Source organism: Anabrus simplex, chromosome 11 (genome assembly GCF_040414725.1).
Source record: "Anabrus simplex isolate iqAnaSimp1 chromosome 11, ASM4041472v1, whole genome shotgun sequence".
Classification (NCBI taxonomy): domain Eukaryota; kingdom Metazoa; phylum Arthropoda; class Insecta; order Orthoptera; family Tettigoniidae; genus Anabrus; species Anabrus simplex.
Window position 1 is genome coordinate 95,512,040 of NC_090275.1, and position 16,213 is coordinate 95,528,252.

The window sequence follows — 16,213 nt, forward strand, 5'->3', positions numbered from 1 at the left end:
GCTGTATTGGTAGTCGACTAGCAAACTTGGTCAGAGAAAGTCTGAACTTGAACATCTCCGAGTTTTATTGGATGGACTCTTCAGCGGCATTGTATTGGATCAAGAGAGATGAGTCGTGGGGAGTATTTGTGAACAATCGAGTGAAGGAGATTAGATCTCTGACGAGACAAGAAGACTGGAGGCATGTTCCTGGGGAGCAGAATCCAGCTGACCTTCCATCTCGAGGGCTGTTCCGTAGAAGTCCTGATAGACTCCAAATGGTGGGAGGGGCCCCACTGGTTGAAATTGGCAGAAGGGGAATGGCCGACATCAGAAGTCAACGTGGATGATGACATCATCAAACAAGAGAGAAGAAAAATATCTCCATCACTGATCAATTCCTCAGCGGAGAATGGAGATGCCTGGTACTTAAGATTTTCCAAGTTTTTTCAAATTGTCAGGCTCATAGGATGGATACTGCGATTTGTTGGAAAATCATTGAAACGTAGCAGTTGTGAAAGCGGGGGTGATCTCTCTGCTTCAGAACTAGCACAGGCGGAGAGAAGGCTCCTGCGTCTTGTCCAGACAGGGGTTCTGGAAGAAACTGAAAGACGACGACTGAACTCCCTTTGCACCTTTGTGGACCAAGATGGTCTTCTGAGACTGAAGACTAAAATTGTTCAAAGAGAAGATGAGGAAAATTTTAGATATCCCATTCTTCTGCCTTCCAGTCACAAACTTGTAGAGATTCTAATCAGAGACTACCACATACAATATTCTCATGCGGGTGTTGGGGTGTTACTTAGAATATTAAGGGAAGAATACTGGATCTTAAGAGGTCGGAAGACAGTACGAAGGGTGATCACAAAATGCGTCAAATGTCGACGATTTGAGTCAAAGAAAATTGATGTAGAACCTGCTCCATTGCCAGAAGATAGAGTGAAAGATTCGTCCGTCTTCGAGGTCAGTGGGGTTGATCTTGCTGGGCCGCTGATTTTAAGGGGTGGAGAGAAAGCTTGGATTTTGTTGTTTACTTGTGCTGTGTATCGAGCTGTACATATTGATCTGGTGTTAAACCTTTCCACAGAAGCATTTCTTCAAGGACTGAGACGATTTATTGCAAGGCGGGGACGACCCAGAGTTATATACAGTGACAATGGGACCAACTTCACAGGAGCTGTGAATTCCTTTGACTCTTTGGACTGGCATAAGATAGAAGAGGAAACATCTTCAAGGAGGATCCAGTGGAAATTCATTCCACCCACGGCTGCTTGGTGGGGTGGATGGTGGGAGAGGATCATTCAAATGGTCAAGAAGCTGTTGAAGAGGATATTGGGAAGAGCCTCTCTCACCTACGAAGAGGCTTTGACTGTCTTATGCGATGTGGAGTCTGTGGTAAATTCTAGGCCTTTGACGTACCTGTCTGAGGATCCAAGCGACTTAGTGCCACTGACTCCTGCAATGTTCCTGCAGGACAACCGGTCGATTGGAGTCCCTGATCTGGATTGCCTTGACAAGACTGATCTCAGAAGACGGGCCAAGTACCTGCAGCGTTTACGGGAGGAATTGAGGAAAAGGTTCCGTGATGATTACCTGAGCCTTTTAGTACATTCGCAAGTTAAAGGAAAGTGTCGAAGGATGCTAAAGATTGGTGACATTGTGTTAGTAGGCTCTGATCAAAGGAAAAGACTCGATTGGCCTTTGGGTAAAGTGATTGAGATGTTTCCTGGTAAAGATGGTAACACAAGAGTGGTTCGAGTGCAGACTGCTGGACGGGACATCATCAGGCCCATTCAACGTTTGTACCCACTGGAGATTACTTCATCGCAGGATACCTTACACTTGGAAGATGATGGAGATAATGAGCAAGAAAGTGTTATTTCTGCTGTAAAAGATGAAGTGAAAACGAAAAGTGGACGTTTGGTGAAACTCCCTGCACGATATAGGACTTAAGTTTTGTGATAAGTTCTTGTCTTGTTAAACTGTGAAGGTGAAATGACTGTCAGATTATTTTATTGGTTCATTTTGGTTTTCTGTTAACAGGGGAATAAAGAAAACCAAAAAGTGGGAGGTATGTTACATCCAGAGACTAAATGGAATGCACCCACCAGATTTTGTACTCTTTGGTTTTGAGAACAGTTTTTTTGTTTTTGTACGAGAAATAACGATGAAGATAAAGTTGTAAGTTTGTGGAAAATAATAAAAGTCATCACCTGTGTAACTATCTGACGAATTCCGTTATATCGGGTAGATTTTCGGGTTCGACGTAACAACAGTGGTTGGCAGCATTGGCGAGTCGCGCGAGTCGTCTGCGAGAAATAAACATAGGACAGTCATACCGCGCGTAGATATTGCCAATGCAAGCGGTAACCATGGTACTACCATGGTACTAATGTTGCGTGAGATGGACTGAAGTTTTAATTTGATATCTTCACCATTTGATGACACCCATCTGATTCCAGCACAGCTTATTTTACTGTAAAGCTCAATTAGTTTTAAGTTGACATGTTAGTGTATCATGTTTAACAATGTCGAAAGCTCTTTCAAAACTCAACTACAAAATCATATTTCTTAAATACCATTTATTAGAACTGTAAGAAGACAAAATATATGTTCTGAAATTTTGTAGAGCTGTTTGGTCCGCACAACACGCTCTTCCTAGTCAACAAACCACTGATGATAACTAACACTTTCAAGTCACTACCACTGTTGCCACAATCGGCGACGATATCAAGCACTGTATCAATATTGGCTGTATGAAATGGAGATCGCAAACGGGTGTTTGTGCGGCAGATGGATCCCCATAAAGCTTAAAAGGAAAGTCTACAAGAGGGTTGTCAAACCTGCCTTCAATTATGCCCTAAATGTTGGACAATGCAGAAACAACATGATCAAACAAATGCACGTTATAGAGATGCGAATGCAGTCGGTAGGTTTTATTCTGACCGACAGAGTCCGCAATGAACATGAGCGAAGAACTTTCAGCATCACCACTATCAGTGAGAAACTGGAGGAAAGCCAACTCTGTTGATACGGGCACGTCAAATGGTGTGATAAAGATCAAGATTGCAGAACCAATGAGATGCTGAGGAGACCGAAGACCAACACGGTAGTGAACAACTGAACAACAACTGAAACTGCCTTGAGGAAAAAAACTCATCCCACTGGCCGAGATACAGAAGGGAATGCAATACCATCCTTGGATCAGAAGAGTAATCCTTGGGACTGCAAACAATGCCAGAGAAAGATGAACCACTCATATAAGTGTTAATGCATGGGGAAATTCATAACTATTATAATCACCGGGCAAGTTGGCCGTGCGCGTAGAGGCGCGCGGCTGTGAGCTTGCATCCGGGAGATAGGGGGTTCGAATCCCACTGTCGGCAGCCCTGAAGATGGTTTTCCGTGGTTTCCCATTTTCACACCAGGCAAATGCTGGGGCTGTACCTTAATTAAGGCCACGGCCGCTTCCTTCCAACTCCTAGGCCATTCCTATCCCATCGTCGCCATAAGACCTATCTGTGCCGGTGCGACGTAAAGCCCCTAACAAAAAAAAAAAAAACTATTATAATCAATTTGTCAGCCCCGGGAAAATTCATAACTATTATAATAAATTTGTCAGTCATTGTTGTCATCACTGAAAATGTTAACAAAGAAAACAGAGAGCATTAACTTATTCTTTAAGAATACAATTGATAGTTTACATTTAGAATAGAAACATCCTGCAAATTCAAAATTTTCCTTACAACCATTGCCAGTGGAAGAGAAAAGAGGGCTTTGTGAACTAATATGTACCTGGAGGAATACTTTACCTTGCAGAGACAAGCATGACAACCTCCTTCTTGTCGAACCCACAGCTGCCCCTGGTAGAAGAACCGTCCACGAGAAAAACAGCCAGGTTCTGGTGGCTTGCACACGGGACAACACTCACCGGGCAGCAGGTAACGGAACTGCTCAGGACAGTCCAGTGCCTGGCACTTGATGTTGTCGCACACAGCACGGCCAGACTGGAATAAAATAAGCTCAATTGAAATGCCAATAATTAGGCGTTATTTATTAGTCTTCCCTTCCCAGCATCACGAAAAGTGTTAAATCATGAGTAAAATACAAATTTGTAGAGAGTTGCACCAAGACATCAAAGTTCCAAATGCGAGCAATGTCAGCTGTTCTTCTGAGTGTGGTTTTCCTCAGGCATTTTCCCATATTTAAAGAAAATATATAATTGAATCTACTTGGACATCTATCCAAAAACTATAACCAAATAATTAGAATTGCTACAACAGATAAAAAATCACAGCCATCACAACGTTTCTTTCATACACATCACTCAACTTCCTGATGCAAAAAATGATCAGCTGAAAATGTCTAGGACCCCAAGAAAGCAGCACACTGTACCATAGATTTCTTAGTTAGTTAATAAACATCTTACCTTTCTTCCCGTTTCAGTTACTTCTCGAAAGTTAATAACAGAGACATAGTACAAGGCTCAAACATCAAACCTGCATGTCATTCCTCACCATCAAACTAGTCCTTTTCTGTGTCTGCTGCACAAGAATGAAACAGTTTACCAGATGACACCAGAAGAATACCAACCATACCAAACACAGTGTTATTTAAATGAGTGTTAAAAGATACAGCCGGATACGAGTGAACTGTACATTTCTGGTCTTTCATTGTTCATGATTATTAACTAGTTTAAACAAGGGGATATAAATAAAAACTACAGTTTTAATGTACAGAAGTGAATAATTGTTATTAATTAAACACAAAAAAAGATAAATTATGACAGTACAAAAAGATTAAAAGTATGTAGTACTGTACTGTGAAAAAAGAAATTGAATTAAAAAGCAAATATTGTACTGCACAGTTAAGTCAGTTTAAGGCTCAAAGTTTAGGAAAGTTCAATATAAATAATTTTTTGTGGATGTATTATGAAATAAAAAAGCACCATGGCTTTCAAAAAAAAAAAAAAAAAAAAAAAAGAACAAGTTACTGTAATTTTAATCAAATACAAATTGTTAAATACCAAGAATTTTGTAAAGTTCAATCTGGAATCACTGTCTACAGGCCTAGGATCTCGGAGTGTGGAACTGGTATCTACCACTGATGGGATAACTTGAATTTTCTTCTGAGCCTTCTGAAACATTGTAGGGATATTTGCTTCTTGGACTGAGCTCTTTTTTGACAAAAATTATTTTGTATACTGTAGAGATTCATAATTTCAGAAACATCATATTGTTGGCTCCTTTCTGCAAATTTCACAGAGGTATTTAATTTATTTATTTATTTAGTGTATGGCTACATCACTGAAAATTATTTACAATTAGCTAGACTATATTCATGGCCTGGATATTAATGAATATACCGATCCCTTCATCATAAGCAGGAATTCTGCTGGATCGCCAGGGAAAGCTCTCACAGGACATCCTCGAACTAAAGGTGTTTAAGACTTGTGAAGCACCAAGTGAGTGGCCGTGTGATTAGGGGCACGCAGTTGTGAGCTTGCATTCGGGAGACAGTGGGTTCAAGCCCCACTGTCGGCAGCCCTGAAGATGGTTTTCTGTGGTTTCCCATTTTCACATCAGGAAAATGCTGGGGCTGTACCTTAATTAAGGCCATGGACAATTCCTTCCCACTCCTAGCACTTTCCTATCCCATTGTCACCATAAGACCTATGTCAGTACGACATAAAGCCAATTATAAAAAAGAAGACTTATGAAGCCTCAGCCCATGAGATGTTCGGTTTAGAAAACTGCACACGTATGCACAAACTTTTCACTGTGCGGTAGTCTATTTCACAATTGTACAGAGAGGTAAACTTTGATACAATGCAATGAATTTATTAAATAACTGTAAAAGAAAACCGCACTGCACTGATGCAAAGGTAAGTACAGTAACTGTAGGTCTATATGAACAAAGAATCGTAGATATTGTAGCATGAAGTCAAGATGGGGACTGGCTGATCCCAGCAAGAGCATACTCACACAGTGAGGCAGACAACAGTGACTGACAAAATGCCAAACAGTTTCGATATCTTCCAAATGTGTCCAACTGTACTGCCAACCATGTCAAATGCTAAATCCCTCAAAATATGTGGGGGGAAAAAAAATTCTGATGCGTGTCAGATTATCGGGTCTGCCGAACTATCGAGAGCCGGTCCTACTGTGCTATTATTATTAGTTGTATAATCATGTAACTATGTGTGTCTCACTCGGATGGATTTTACTTTAGTTACAAAATATTTTCATAGTGTTGGAGTAACTGTGCTTTATTTAGTAAAAAGTTACAATAGTATTAATTGTGATTTTACTGTAAAATAATTGGTTCAATAAAAGAGAAGGCCTAGTAGCTTCAACTATGCCACTAACTATGCTGGGCTGAGTGGCTTGGGCAACAGAGTGAGCTCAATTTCTCAGTTCAATCCAGTTGTTTTTTTCGGTGCTCACGTACGCCAGCCTTGTGTTGATAGACTTATCGGCATAGAGAAGAACTCTTAAGGCGTCTTAAGAAGAAGAAGTAGTAGTAATCGTATGGTCTCAGCTACCCTCATATGGAACTTCTTAGGTGGTGCAATCCAGGCAGCCTGCATCTCAAGTTTGATATTCTGATAATGCTGCTATGCAGCAATAAAACCAAAGTTTTACTGAACGGTTCCTACAGGTGAAATAATTTAATGTTGTCAGGTCACAATGAGTGTGCCACCAGAGATCTTCAACATGACAACAACATTGAGTGCCATGATTTTCGACTGTGCTTCAGCCAGGATTGAACCCACAAACTTAGAACAATGAGCTGGACACTCCTTACCACTGAGCCAGCTCATAAAACTAGATATGTGGAATTTGAAACCAGTAACATTATTATAACAATAGGACTATGAAAGTTTGCTGGGAAAGTGTGTATTGTATACAAATGGATATTACACAGTGAAATAAGAAATATTTATTATGGAAGATCATAGCTTGGATCGAGGTATAAAAAAAAAAAACCTACTACTTTTCCCTTTGCTATTTGTTTTACATTGCACCGACACAGATAGGTCTTATGGTGATAATGGGAGAGGCAAGGCCTAGGAATGGGAAGGATGCGGCCGTGGGCTTAATTAAGGTACAGCCCCAGCATTTGCCTGGTGTGAAAATGGGAAACCATGGAAAACCATCTTCAGGGCTGCCAACAGTGAGGTTCGAACCCACTATGTCCCGGATGCGAGCTCACAGCTGTGCGCTCCTAACCACACTGCGAACTCGCCCGGTACTTTTCCCTTTGTGAAAATCAAATATCATAAATATGCCTCTCAGTCATGGCCATCCATCAACAGCTGCTAATTTCAGACAATCACCAGCCATAAGACATAGCCTGGACGGTTGCTAGGTAACATTGTCTGACCATCCATCCATACCTTACATCACAGCCTGCACGGTTGCTAAGTAACATTGTCTGACCATCCATCCATACCTTACATCACAGCCTGCATGGTTGCTAGGTAACATTGTCTGACCATCCATCCGTACCTTACATCACAGCCTGCACGGTTGCTAAGTAACATTGTCTGACCATCCATCCGTACCTTACATCACAGCCTGCACGGTTGCTAAGTAACATTGTCTGACCATCCATCCGTACCTTACATCACAGATTGCACGGTTGCTAAGTAACATTGTCTGACCATCCATCCGTACCTTACATCACAGCCTGCACGGTTGCTAAGTAACATTGTCTGACCATCCATCCATACCTTACAACACAAACTGCATGGTTGCTAAGTAACATTGTCTGACCATCCTTCTGTACCTTACAACACAAACTGCACAGTTGCTAGGTAACATTGCCTGACCATCCATCCATACCTTACAACACAAACTGCATGGTTGCTAAGTAACATTGTCTGACCATCCATCCGTACCTTACATCACAGCCTGCACGGTTGCTAAGTAAGATTGTCTGACCATCCATCCATACCCTACATAACTGCCTGCACAGTTGCTAAGTAACACTGTATGGCCATCCATCCATACTTTACATCAGAGACTGCACGGTTGCTAAGTAACATTGTCTGACCATCCATCCATACCTTACATCACAGACTGCACGGTTGCTAAGTAACATTGTCTGATCATCCATCCATACCTTACAACACAAACTGCATGGTTGCTAAGTAACATTGTCTGACCATCCTTCTGTACCTTACAACACAAACTGCACAGTTGCTAGGTAACATTGCCTGACCATCCATTCATACCTTACAACACAAACTGCACGGTTGCTAAGAAACATTGTCTGACCATCCATCCGTACCTTACATCACAGCCTGCACAGTTGCTAAGTAAGATTGTCTGACCATCCATCCATACCCTACATAACTGCCTGCACAGTTGCTAAGTAACATTGTCTGACCATCCATCTGTACCTTACAACACAAACTGCACAGTTGCTAGGTAACATCGGCTAACCATCCATCTGTACCTTACATCACAGCCTGCACAGTTGCTAAGTAACATTGTCTGACCATACATACATACCGTGCATCACAGCCTGCACGGTTACTAAGTAACATTGTCTGGTCATCCATCCAGACATTACATCACAGCCTGCAAGGTTGCTAGGTTACACTTCCGTAACACAAATTTTCACATGACCCCCGCCATAAGACATATTTATGTCAAAATTTGGAGAAGGGGCTGTAGCAGATGAGTGACATAATATCATTAGCTGCTCATCAAGGCTGCCGCAGTTCATGCACAATTTTTAAAATATATCAAGTCATGTCTCTCTGGATGAGATTTCATGAAAAACTATAGACTCTGTGGTTATGATCACAATATCTTGCGTGTACAAAATTATATTCTTCCACGCATGAGCCCACTCAGTATTTTGTGACAGGAACTGGACCACAAGACAACAGTCGACCCATGCTAATCAACAAACAAATGATTAAGTGGTATGCTTTTATAAGAGAGTTTACCATTCACTGTTCAATGTGCTATACAGCTGTTCGTGAATCGCTTTTGATGAAGTAGGTCACCTGAAAAACATATTCTACGTTAAAAATTAAGAGTATCAGGTAAAGAAAGGAATAAAGGACTCCTTAGGTCTTGAAAATCTAATACTTGTGAGGTTGTAAAAGCTCAAGGTTTATCTAAGGGCAGTTTGACAGAAAGATGACAGGAGGAGTTAGATACAAGTAGGAGCTATGTCAGACTAAGCAGGGGCCTGGTTATTTTGTGGTGAGGATGTAGCTAGTGTCTGATCGGTTGACACAGCGACATACTGTCCACACAGTCTCAGATCATCTTGGATACATGTACAAAAGTTGAAAATAGGATCAGTTCAATTTTCGTCCGTCTATATGTCTGTCTGTCCAGATGTTTGTCCAAACATTCCAGGAAAATGGCTGGCCAGAATTTCTTGAAATTTGGTATTTAAGTATAGGGATATATGGAAAGAGTTTTAGGCTATACCAGGGGCACGCATAAGTCTTTTCCCCTTTCACTAAGAGATGGCGCCAGCAAACAGTACTCAGCGTATGAATTTGACACATACTGTACGTCAGTTTGTTCATCTGACATTAACCTACCAACACACACAAGTTGAGTCCGCCACACACTAGCGTCTGTGGTGTATCGTTCAGTGATAGTATCAATGTTTGTGCCTGAAAAAGAACACTTGTGGCGCGCATTGCTTTTCTTAATTAATCAAAAGAAAAAGACAGTGGAAAGTCTTCGTTTGCTGGTAGAAACATATGGTGAACACACTGCATCGATTAGAACATGTAACACATGGTTATTACTATTTAAAGGTGGTGATTTCAATGTGAAAGACAGGCGCACTCTGGTAAACTACAAAAGTGCAAAGACGAGCAATTGCCCAGCAAAACCATTCATTCACAATGCTATCACCAACAAATGATTAATTTCAATCACGCATTCATCGAAAGACGACTGGAATGGGCCAGAAGACATGGCAAAGTGATTTTGTTACATGACAAAGTGCCATGTCACACAGCAAAACCAGTGAAAGACACCTTGAAATCGCTTGGATGGGACATCCTTCCGCACCCACCGTACTTCCCCGACCTGGTGCCATCTGACTATCACCTCTTCGCATCAATAGGGCATGCGCTTGCAGAGCAGCACTTCAGCAATTTCGAGGAAGTTGGAAAATGGCTCGACGAATGGTTTGCCACAAAAGACAAGCAGTTTTTCTGACATGGTATTCATAACTTACCTGAAAGATGGGCAAAGTGTGTGGAAGCCGATGGCCAATATTTTGAATAAACAAAAAATGAATTTTCCTTGAAAATTACGTGTTTTCTTTACCACAAATATCAGAAAACCTTATGCATACACCTGGTATCTTATTTGATTACTATGCAGTTTCACATCAATGTTAAGGGGATCAAAACCAGAACTGTCAAATTTCTCCATTAACCCATTCAATACCAAATCCAGATATATTCATTTCTAAACACTTTGCCTCATCCACCAAACCCGTACATTTACGTTTTGGTGCAGTGTCTACTTTGCCAAGTCGGTATATGACTAGGATATAGTGTCATGCTCTGAATTTCCACACCAATGTTCAAAGAAATTGGGTACTGAAGATATACCACTCCATTTTGTGTGTTTTGAAAGCGATCTGATGTCATTTCAGCTTCGTTGGAGGGTAATACCTATCCTGCCATTGTGTAGCCATCGCGGAGTCTCAAAATATATATTCATCCCTTGTTGATGCAGAAATCCTCATAAATCATGATTCTGGAGAGGAAGATGGAGAATATATGGGGGCAAGAAGTTGTCAAAGTAGTAGAGATTAATCTGATGTGGAATTGTTTCCTCCTGCAGACAAACAGCACAGAGAGGACTGGCCGTGTGTGTTAACATGCTATGGCTTGGGAGCCAAGCTCTGCATTTGGGATGCGAGTGAGTTCGAACCTCACTGTAGGTTGCCCTGAGAATGGTTTTCTGTGGTTTATCATTTTCACTTTGAGGCAAACGCTGCAACAGTTTCCATTCATTACCAATTCCTTTCACCTCTACCCAATTTAATTCACCATAATTCATTTCATCCTCATTAGCTCCAAATATCATGTCACCTCATCCTCAATTCTGTGACAGGAAACTGGTCTAAGGGGTGGATACACATTTCAGGTATAGTATCAGTAAAAACGTATCTGTAAAAGTACTTCTTCTTTTAAAATAACCTGGCCCAGAGGGCTTGCCTGGTCATTAAAACATGTCAGTGAAAGGGTTTACATTAGCTGCATTAAAAGACTTCAAGTAACAAAAGTTGTGCAAAATATCATTTTTCATCTTTTACGTTTCATAATTTTTACCATACAATGAATGATGGAGATATTTGTGATGATTATGTGCATCACATAACTTGAATAATAATAATAATAATAATTGTACCGGGCGGTACACCTCCACGCCGCTAATTTAAAATTTGCGCCAGTTGAAACTCCTCTGCTGGAGGAAGTCTGAACTTTATATACGTTATTAATTCGCTACCTTCTCAAAAGATGTCACCACGTGAAAAATTTTGAGTTTTTGAACTGTGTCATTTTTGATGTGTTTTTGTTTTGCTTGAAGTAAGAAGTGTGAACTTTCTCTTCTAGAGGACACTACTGAAGATCAACAATAGTGCACCCTAGTGCGAAGTCAAAGAACTATTTTGTTGGAGAAATTTTTATTTCTAATGTTTGTCTTTGCTAAATTTTTTTCAGTTATTGTTTAAGTTGGCTGTATACCCCTCTCTTTCCCCTTGTTTTGCATTTAACCAATCCCGAATTTCTGTTATTAATTTCTGACCAATCGTAGGTATCTTCCCCCAACTTGAATATGTTGCTGTATCCTACCCAATAAAAAGTTTGTGGGAGGGTGTTTTCATTCCCCTGACACCTAGAACCTTCCGCGAGAGGATATAAACTGCTGATTTTAGGGTCTCCGGGCCACTTCTGTTCCATCTTTCAGTGTATTAAGTACATAGCAGGAGGCGGGAAGCGCCTCTTTCCTCGGCAGCGGTCAACAACAAGGTAATGGCCGATTAATAACTTCTTTCTTTGCTTGCTCAGCAGTTTAACTCTCGGAGCGGGTTCTAAGCGTTCCACCATGTAACCTTTTCCTAAATGTAACTACTCCTTTCATATATTCTCTTTTAAAGCTACATACTGGGATAGAGAGTGCCTACCCTCTCGAGCTCCCACTCATATTGTTTTGAGGTGAACTTATTTTTCTCAACCTATTCTTCGTTAATGTAAAACAAATTGTTCTCTTCTTAAGTCACCTCTTTAGTATGGGATTAGCCCTGGTATTATCGGCCTAGTGCCAAGTAGGTCTTAATCAAAGTGTATTAGGAGTGCAAGTTCGCCTCCTCTCAAATTGTTACCTTAGAGGTCATTTAATTAACCTTCTTTTCATTTTATAGACCTCAGTAGATTGGGTATTTTACCCCTGTGTTTATGTCCGTTGAGGACAACTTGAAGGTGGAGTTTGGTGTGGCCTGGGAGAGGCTTAAATTTGAGAGCGAGTGGCTCTTTTGAAAATTGAGTGTTGTATGCCTCGTGGAGGCTTTTCAGTGTAATTTGGAGCTAGGGCTCCTAGGCATGAATGGGGTTTTCTGCCCCTCTGTTGAAACTTGTGTTTGGGGTAAAATTGGGCTGATTGCCCTAGCATTGTGTTTTCAGGGCTCGAAGCCCAAACCCTGTAAATATTGTAACTACCCTTGGACTTGCTACTTTGTACCTGCCATGCTTGTTATTTCTTTGTTTTTGAAAAGAAAATACAACCTGGTTAAATTTTAAATTAATTTTACTTTAGTAGCTTGAGACCCGTTCACCACCCCGCACCTTCTTTCACGCATAACTACCACAAAAACACGGTAACAAGTGGTAGCAGAGCGTGGTTGAATGGGTCTCAATTTAGCCCCTTTTGACGGCTAAACATTGTTTTGTTCCGAACTCTAACTATTTTTTCAGTTGCTGGAATTTTTTGAGTTTTTCAAAATTGTTCTGTCACCATGCCCGGCCCTCGCGATGTTCTCCATCTTAACTATTTGCGCAAGGAGGAGTTGATCTATGAATTGACTATTAGAAATGTACAATCTGGAGGCACGGTTGCAGTAGACACAAACAAGCTTAGAGAGTCCCTAGATTTGCCCATTTCCATCCCCAATTTGGGAGAGAAAGAAATTGACGACTCTCTTTCCACGATCACGGAGAATATTACTGGGCTAGCTTCTGTAGTTAGTTTTTTTGATGAAAATGATCCTTCTCCTAATCAAATTAAGCGTGTGCAAGCTAGGCTGTTTCATTTTTCCAATAGAGTTAACGATCTGTTGTCTCTAAAGTTGAATGACGTTCAGAAGAAGGAAGCTAGTACGCTGCTTGAAAATATGTCTGAATTATCTAGCAAGGTCACTCAATTGTTAACAGGGGAGGTTCCTCCCAAAAGCGATCTACCCACCACAGTGAATGTAGGTAGCGAGGAAGAGCCTCATAAGGGAGAAGTTAATAGGAAAACCATCGCCGCTCAAACTATCTCTGCCCCATTGGACAACGAATCTGAACGCCGTGCATCGTTGAGTAACATCCGTTCTGAATTAACTTCCTTGCCATTGAAATCTTTACCTACTATGTCACCCGGGTTTAGCAGCTTGCCTCACCCATTGGCAATGTTGCTCAGAGGTATCTCTAAGTTTTCGGTTAATACCACCAGTGAAGTAATTTCATTTTTAAGATTTCTGGTTGAATTTCAGGATCATGCCCTTGTGTTTTCTCTTTCTCCATGTCAAATTTTGCAAATCATCTATCCTTATGCAATTGGTATTCTTTCTGACAAAATAGTAAGAGCCGTAGCCGAACAGTCATCTATTGAAGATTTTCATGCACACTTGCTTGCAAATTTTATTCCCGCCCGCGCGAGGTCATCTCTGATTCAGAAGTACTATTATCGTGTACACCGCGATTGGATGAGAACTTGGCTGATTTCATACAAGACATTAGTTTTATACTAGGGTGTTTGCTCTTCACTTCCCTGAGGATCAAATTGTACAAGCTATTGTGGAAGGTATTTCACCATCTTATAGGTCATACTTGTGTTTCGCGGCGTGCCCGCAAACTTTCTCTGAACTTGAAGCGTTGGCCGTCTCAGCGGAAGGAGTTAGGTACGCCGATTCTTTGCGTGTGGCAAAAGAACCCCCTCCTTCGTTTAGTAATACTCGGCCTCCACCTCGCCGACCAGTCACACCCCGTAAATGTTATGGTTGCGGGTCGCCTGACCATCTTCGCAATAAATGTCCATTGGTCAAAACTAGTAGGGCAAATAATGGAGCTGGTTCAGCACAAGGCTGTTTTAAATGTGGGGCTTTCTCACATATCGCCAAGAATTGCCCAAACTCGAATAGCACCCCCTCCTGCTCAACTTCTGGTGCAAATTCTACCTATGCCAATAATAAAAAGTGACTAGCGGCTTCGGCTGAGTCGACTAATCCATCTTCCCGAGACTCAGCCCCTGGTAAACAGGTTGTAAATTCAGGGAACGAGCAATTTTCAAATTTATCTTTTGAAGGTCCCAAAGAGTGTCTTAGGATTGCGGCGGATTCCCCCGCACCTGTTCCTTTTCTTAAGATTGAGTTAAATAACGAGCCTATTACAGCTCTCTTAGATTCAGGCAGTGTTTGTTCGATTATTTCGGCTGAATGGTATTCTAAATTGAAATCTGTTTGTAAACTACCTGACTATGTCTCATCTCCTGTTCAATATGTTTCGGCTAATTCATCCCCATTAGAAATTCTAGGTTCCTTATTGGTCAAAATTCGTATTTTTAAATTCACTTGGAAAGTTAAATTGTTTGTGGCCAAGCTCTTGTCTTGCCCCATTATATTGGGAGCGGACTTTATTTTTCACACTGGTCTTGTGACCTGATAGAATACAAAATTGAGGTCACGGATTCGATTCCTGTCCGTTTTCCACCGTATAGGCTATCTCCACCTAAAATGAAGGCTCTGAAAGAAATTATCGATCAGATGTTGAAGGATGGTATTATTAGGCCCTCTAAGTCAGCGTATTCCTCGCCTATTTTTCTAGTCCCGAAACCCCAAGGGGGCTTCAGGCCTGTCATTGATTACAGGGCTCTCAATCGGAAGGTGGTGTTACAATCGGTGCCCCTTCCCGACCTTCATTCTTGTTTTTCATGGTTTCGTAAGGCCAAGTTCTTTACTATCTTGGACTTGAATCAGGCCTATAATCAAATTCCCCTTGCCGAAGAGTCTAAACACCTTACAGCGTTTGCCACGGACTGGAATTTATATGAATACAACCGCGTGCCTTTCGGGCTCCCCACGGGAGCAGCTGTTCTCACTAGGCTGCTAGATAGGGTCTTCTCCGACATCAAATTTGAGTACTTATATCACTACTTGGATGATGTCGTCGTATTTTCAGAGACTTTTGAAGAGCATCTAGATCATCTGCGAGAAGTTCTCGATCGCCTTCGTAAAGCTGGGTTAACTGTTAAGTTGTCCAAGGTTGCCTTTGCTAAGCCCTCTATGTCTTTCCTAGGGCATATTGTGTCACCTGATGGTGTAGCCGTCGATCATTCTAGAACACAGGCCATCCGTGATTTTAAACCTCCCAAGGACATCAAAGGCATCGCCAGGTTTATTGGTATGGTGAATTTCTTCAGGAAGTTTATTCCTAACTTCGCTAATAGAGCGGCGCCCCTAAACCTTCTTCGTAGGAAAGGCATCAAATTCGAGTGGGGACCTTCTCAACAAGCCGCTTTTGAAGACCTTAAATTAGCTCTTTGTAATGCCCCTGTACTTGCTATGCCTGATTTCTCGAAGAAATTCATCGTCCAAACCGACGCGTCGTCGTCAGCAGTAGCGGCAGTCCTTCTTCAAGAGACTGAACTAGGGAGGCGACCCATCGCCTATGAATCTAGGACCTTGTCGGCTCAAGAAGCCAAGTATTCCATATATGAGCTCGAAGGTTTGGCAGTCTTATTCGCCTTAGAGAAGTTCCGTCTCTATCTGGAACATGTTAAATTCGACCTGGAGACAGATAATCAAGCCTTAAGCTGGGTCTTAGGTAGGCCGCGTCGTACTGGTCGTATAGCCCGTTGGGCCATCCGTATTTCTGCCTTCCAGTTTGATGTTAGACATATCAGAGGTACCGAAAATATTGTCGCTGATGGACTCAGCCGTATGTTTTCAAACGACGTCGAGACCCAAGAACCGG

General features: G+C 41.6%; 1 protein-coding gene across 1 annotated transcript in view; it reads right to left on the reverse strand.

The window, feature by feature from the left end:
• LOC136883160 (uncharacterized) overlaps window positions 1–16,213 on the reverse strand; it is a 117,129-nt gene that overhangs the window by 44,794 nt on the left and 56,122 nt on the right. The window contains exon 7 of the mRNA XM_068229616.1: window positions 3,792–3,986. Within this exon, the coding sequence (XP_068085717.1) occupies window positions 3,792–3,986 (195 nt within the window). The remainder of the gene's footprint in view (window positions 1–3,791; window positions 3,987–16,213) is intronic.